Source organism: Dysidea avara, chromosome 1 (assembly GCF_963678975.1).
Source record: "Dysidea avara chromosome 1, odDysAvar1.4, whole genome shotgun sequence".
In the NCBI taxonomy this organism is placed as follows: Eukaryota; Metazoa; Porifera; class Demospongiae; order Dictyoceratida; family Dysideidae; genus Dysidea; species Dysidea avara.
In genome coordinates this window covers 15,596,734-15,602,495 of record NC_089272.1, presented here as the reverse complement: position 1 = coordinate 15,602,495, position 5,762 = coordinate 15,596,734, and the positions used below count along the sequence as shown (strand labels likewise).

At 37.1% G+C, this 5,762-nt stretch overlaps 1 protein-coding gene across 1 annotated transcript; it reads right to left on the bottom strand.

Annotated features, from left to right (window-relative positions):
- Positions 1-4,128: 4,128 nt before the first annotated feature.
- Positions 4,129-4,997, bottom strand: LOC136257563 (uncharacterized). Its single transcript, XM_066050796.1, has 2 exons — positions 4,779-4,997; positions 4,129-4,724 (listed from the first exon to the last, which is right to left on the bottom strand). Exons 1-2 carry the CDS (start codon positions 4,990-4,992, stop codon positions 4,264-4,266), a joined length of 675 nt encoding a protein of 224 aa, XP_065906868.1. The 5' UTR covers positions 4,993-4,997; the 3' UTR covers positions 4,129-4,263.
- Positions 4,998-5,762: the final 765 nt, after the last annotated feature.

The following is a 5,762-nucleotide window of genomic DNA, read 5'->3' as shown; positions in this document are numbered from 1 at the left end:
TCCCTGATATTTTATTCAACTCAAACTCTTCATTCTGTGCATTATCCCAACATATCACCAGGATACATTAACACATGTACTAGAGTTATGCGTCATATTTAATTTGTAGCACTTGTTACCATCATGCATATTCATGTGTAGGTTCACATTACCCTGCATTACTTCAGTGGATTTGTGTGCATAGTGATACGGCTGCTGAAGCTAGTCATGTAGTTTCATTGAAAATATATGGGTACATAGAATATCACTAGAGGATGCATTGTATTCACATAAAACATGTTGCAGATTTATGGTTGTGCACATCCCATAGCCATGGTAAGTAGAATAAATTTGTCATCAAATCTTACGGTCAGTACATAAGAAGCTATTCAAAGGGGGGTAGCAGCACAACTTGATGGCTTGTCCCAGTAGTGGTAGACACCATTTATGGTTTCAACAAGACCACTGTGATAATAATATACAGATACATATTGATTATACTACTACTACTATATACATTACATCATTCATAGATTCTGATGTCATTAAGGGTTAATTACCATCACATGTGGCAGTATTACATAGTCATAATGTAACAGTAATGAGTGGTATGGTAAATCAGAGTTACAGTCAATGGAATTATTGGATTTTGTCACTCATGATGTTGTATTCATTGTGAGCTTTGATATGGTATGTGTACGTTAATAGTACTGGAACATTAATTCAAGTATGACAAATAGACACAAGTTCTGCAAAAATATACATCATCATGTGTTATGTTTTATATCACTGTTAACAACTATTTTGGGGGAAATTGGGTGCAAATTGCTGAACTTAGTTAAAAGTAATTCAGTCCAAAGATGCGTGTGTTATCACTAATGCGACTTAACAATAAATGCTATGTTCAAACTGGTTACGTTTGTTGCGACTAAATGTGCCTATGTTTGTTGCAGATAAATGTGGTTATATGTTGTGATTATATGTGCTTATGTGTTGCGGTTATATGTGCGATATTTGTTGCGACTAAATGTGGTTATGTGTTGCGATTACATGTGGTTATTTGTTACGATGTGCGTAACATTTGTTGCGACTGAATGTTTGTAATGTTTGTTGCGACTGAATGTTCGTAATGTTTGTTGCGACTAAATGTTGTAATGTTTGTTGCAACTTAATGTTTGTAATGTTTGTTGCGACTAGATGTTTGTAATGTGGGCTGTCACTTAATGTTGGTAATGCTAGGGTGTTGTAATGTAATGTTGGTTATAGGTACTGTGGGCCGTGAGTACTGTTGGGTATAGGCACTATTGGGTGAAGTTACAATTGGGCATAGGTACTGTTGGGCGTAAGTACTGTTGGGTGTATGTACCGTTGGGCATTATTAATGTCTTGTAAGTTACATCATCAATGGTAGCATTAAGCGTGGCACGACTGGGACAGTGATAACACACGATTCCCCTTCAAGCAAATGCGCCTCACCTCAGTTGCCCTACCTCCCCCAAAGAGTTGTATGTACGTATGTGTGTACATGTATGTGAAGTGATGTTTCTATGTAGTTATCATGTGAAGTAATGTGTTAGAGCTTGGTGGGGTGGAAGGGTGGTTTGTGTAGGGAATGCCGTAACGTGCCGTGATGTGTCATGAAGGTAGCATGTTAACTATGTGCATATGCAAAAGTATATAGAAACTGCATGGTTAACTTGAAAACAGTGATGCGACTGATGCCTGTACACAGTACTATGTTTTCTCTGTTTCACATATTTCTCATAATTGCTACTCAAGATTTCATAGTAGTCCAGGCATATATAATATAAATCATCGATGTTGTGGATCCCCTTTCCAATGTATTGCTATTATAAGAGCAGACTTTATTGCCTAAACCAAACTATACCATTACTGTAACACCTTCTGTCCTTATTACATCAGTGGCTAAAAAAACTATTTTACAACTTGCCCAAACCTGAGACCAGGTGGGCGTCACAATTTTTGTGTAGCAAAATGTCAGTGAAGGGAATAATTAAAGAGATTTCAGGAAAGTGTGGGAGCATGTCTACCTAGTTGAATTGTGGCAAAATTGAATCTGGAAACAATTTGAAATAAGTGACTGAGACGAGGAACTAGGATATAGCAAACAAACTTACAGTAATGTACAAGCCAATTCTTTATATCAAACTATGGCTTATAAGATTTTAAGGCAATTATGCTATATCAGTAGTGGACTGGGAAATGACCATAACTATTAAGTTGCAATTTTAGAGATAACAAGTAGAAATTTTTTGGAAATGACAATCTCAAGACTGGATCTTGAGGGACTTTTAGTCAAATCCCTGTAAACATACACATCACATATATGTAATTTTTGACTTTAGAGCAGCTTGCTATTCAGTCTGACTCTTAGAAATAGCCAAATCACCATTTACAACTAGCTAAAAGTCATTTACAACTAGCTTTTTGGCCACAACTAGCCCCCCTTTTAGCCCCTGAATTATACAGGTGTTTTAAAGGATTCCACCTACTGTAATTAAGCTATTAAATGTAGCATTTGTATTTGAGGTCATATACCAACTTGTAAGACATCTTAACAGATGTTTATGCAGCATGAATACAGATTTAATCATACAATAACTCTCTTTAATACCATACCTGTTTCACTGCCCATACAAAAGTCTCAATAGTAGCAGTGAAATTTATCCCGTATTTCACTGGTAGCAGTGAATAAGTTGCAATTGCAATTTCATTGGCTAGAATTTATGTTAACAATTAGTGTTGACACGTGTTTAGTACATAGTGACATATTGAATACATAGCAACACTAATGCACTGCATGCGTATATGCAGCGAGTATGGTATTAACTGGGAATAGCATAGGTAGCAGTGAAATTTGGGATAAATACCACTCTTGTTGTATTGGAAATGGTAAATTTCCAATACAACACTCGTGGTATTTATCCCAAATTTCACTGCTACCCATGCTATTACTAGTACGTATGATACAAATAGCATAATAACTTTGTAAAATTGCAAGAGCGAAAGCGAGAGGTAGACTCAGGTAGTAATTACAAGCCAAAATCATTTACAAAAATAGAAAGATGATGGCCCATATTTCATCTTTCAAGACATATTTCAACCATTCATTTGCCAATTTGTAAATTTTAGATTTCCATGAAATACAGTAAACTTCTGTTTGAGCATTACTTTTTATCTTTCAAAATGTTAAAAAAACTGTCATGTTTCATCTTTTTCAGAAATGGCCTAGGAAATTTCAGGCTGTACTTCCCTGGAGAAAGAGTGTGATTTTGACAAATTTCACACAGTGCAGTTTGAACTGCACAGTATTATTATTATGAATGTATACATGGGGGTCTGAGGGCTTGCCCCTAGGAAAAATTTCAGGCTCTGTGAGATGAGCTGAGTGAGTGTTGGTGGTGGTGTACTACTGCACATGTATGTTGCTGCAACTAAATTTAGTAGCTACTTGCAGTTTTTAAAGAATTATAAAAAGTGACTGTCTATTAGAGTGGTTGACTATTTAATTAGAGTAAGAGATCAAAAGCATACCAAGGAAGATTACTTACTGATTTTATCTGAACTGGACAAATTATGAACTCCCTGTTACCATGATAACGTCAAAATAAGTGTTCTTGGACATTATCTACAATCATCCCTGTTCTCGTGCTCACTGTGTGGTATTCTAGGTTATATTCAGCAAGCTACAGTATTTTCAAGGTCTCAGAGTAGAAAAATACTTGATGAGGCTGCTGGAGTGTCTATTACTGCCCCAAGAAGAATATTTCTGGTGAGGAACTGTGCAAAGTGGTGAATAGAAACATATAACTTTTACTTTAAATGTTACTGTTTCGTTTGTTTTTGTTGTAATTGTTTTTTAAATGTAATTTCTCTCCTTGTCACACACACCTTATTGTTTTTCATGTTGTGGTCGCGTATGCATGCACTATGTCATATTATATTGTTTTTGTCATCATGGTGGTTCTTTCTCTCTCTTAATCTTTCCTTAAAAATATTACATGTTCAATGAATGTGTATGCGTGCGTGCGTGCGTGCGTGCGTGCGTGCGTGCGTGCGTTCGTGCGTGCGTGCGTGCGTGCGTGCGTGCGTGCGTGCGTGCGTATTAATATGCCCAAGTTTCTGCAAGATGGTATCGCATTTAATAATTTTAATGCATGATACAAAAATGCCTAACTGTATGTGCAAGTAGCCTAATATCAAATTGCAAAAAAAATCTGCTTAGTGTTCTCAGTCAAATAGCCAGTGTGCTGCTCAAAGTTCTTAGAAAGAATGGAAATCATCAGTTGGCAGAGTTGGAGCATCAGTATTACCACCACCACCACCTCCACCACCAGTAGAGCCAAAGCAGCTGACAACAATGTAGGGATGTTTTGAAGAATCACTTTCTGACTTACTGGCAAATCGTGTATCACGACCGACTATATTTTCATTGGTAGCCCAGATCACCAGTCCATAGTTTGGATATCCAGCTTTCCAATCTTTTACTGCAGATGTCACACCAATCCCAACAAAGCCCTTTGGTTGGCCAGGATAGATGGTGGTCACACCAGTTGAGATGCTTTTAGCATCAGTGTTGTCCAAGCCAAGCCATTGTGTACTCCAGTACTTACTAGAATCTCTTTTGGTGCTAGTGGCTTGGGTTTCCTTCCATGATTTGAGAACTCTATGAGCTTGTATGGTGCGAGCAATGAAGGGTGCTTCAGCATCAGTATGGGAACTAGCTATATGAGAATACTGGTAGTATAGGTACATAGTGGCATAGTTGACAGTCGTACATCCATTAGGCAAATTTTCAAACCTCAGCAAAGAACGTTTCTTAGGGTAGTCAGGATGCAGTCCCACTATCAGGTACTCCAAGTAGTTGAAATTTTTTGAGCCACGTTCCAAGGTCACATCCTCCACTACTTTCAAGTTGTACTGAGTTTGTGCAAAACTCTCATCTCCAAAGCTGAGTAGTGCCACTACTACTGCAATCAGTTCAATATACATTTTGTATCAGACCAAATTTTGTTGCTGCAATCTGAACCAGTTGAGTGTTTTATACCAGTACAGCCATAATATAGCATATCCTTGTTTAGCCATTCCACATGACTTTCCATCCTTTGCACTTGCTTGAATCAGGTCACGTCCAAAAAGTAGCTACATATGTTTCAGTCAATACTATGATACCACAGTAAAGAAGTAGTTTCCGTACATTATTGAATATCCAAGTAGAGAGCTACATGCATTTTCAGCCACCAATTTAGTAGTGCCACCAACAGGTGTATATTTTATTTCTCATTTAATTGGTTATATAATACATGCAGAATTTAATAATTCAGAGATGACCTGTTAAATGATTGAGTGTAGTACATATCCACACGGCACACGCCCAATTTCATGGGCCAAGTTGAAATTTAGTTATGCCATATCAGTGTAGGTTGTATGTTTAAATTCATTAGTAATGTCAAGTTTTAGCTGTATCATGTGCTTGATGGCAAATGCATAAAGAAGAAAAATCCATGCCTAATAAAAAATTCAGCTACTCTCTTAATATATGGAAAGGGAAACATAGTGATGTTGATCATCTAAACAGTCATGGATCATCTTGTTGTGGTTAACTAAACAGAAAAATGAAGAGCAAGATACTAACATTCCGTAGTGATGGAAGTAAAGTAAATATCACCTTTCAGGCCATTTACAGGAGTGGTTTGTTCAAAATTCATATTCAAGATTTCACATTAGTGCCTGACATTTTTGTAGCTCATCTGCACTCATCT

What these genes read in the sequence shown, in the direction of transcription:
- LOC136257563 (XM_066050796.1), bottom strand. Translation starts at nt 4,992, where the DNA reads ATGTATATTGAACTGATTGCAGTAGTAGTGGCACTACTCAGCTTTGGA. An exon ending in TGAAAATTTGCCTAATGGAT is followed by an intron (nt 4,725 to 4,778) that starts GTACGACTGTCA and finishes ATTCTCATATAG; the next exon opens with CTAGTTCCCATACTGATGCT.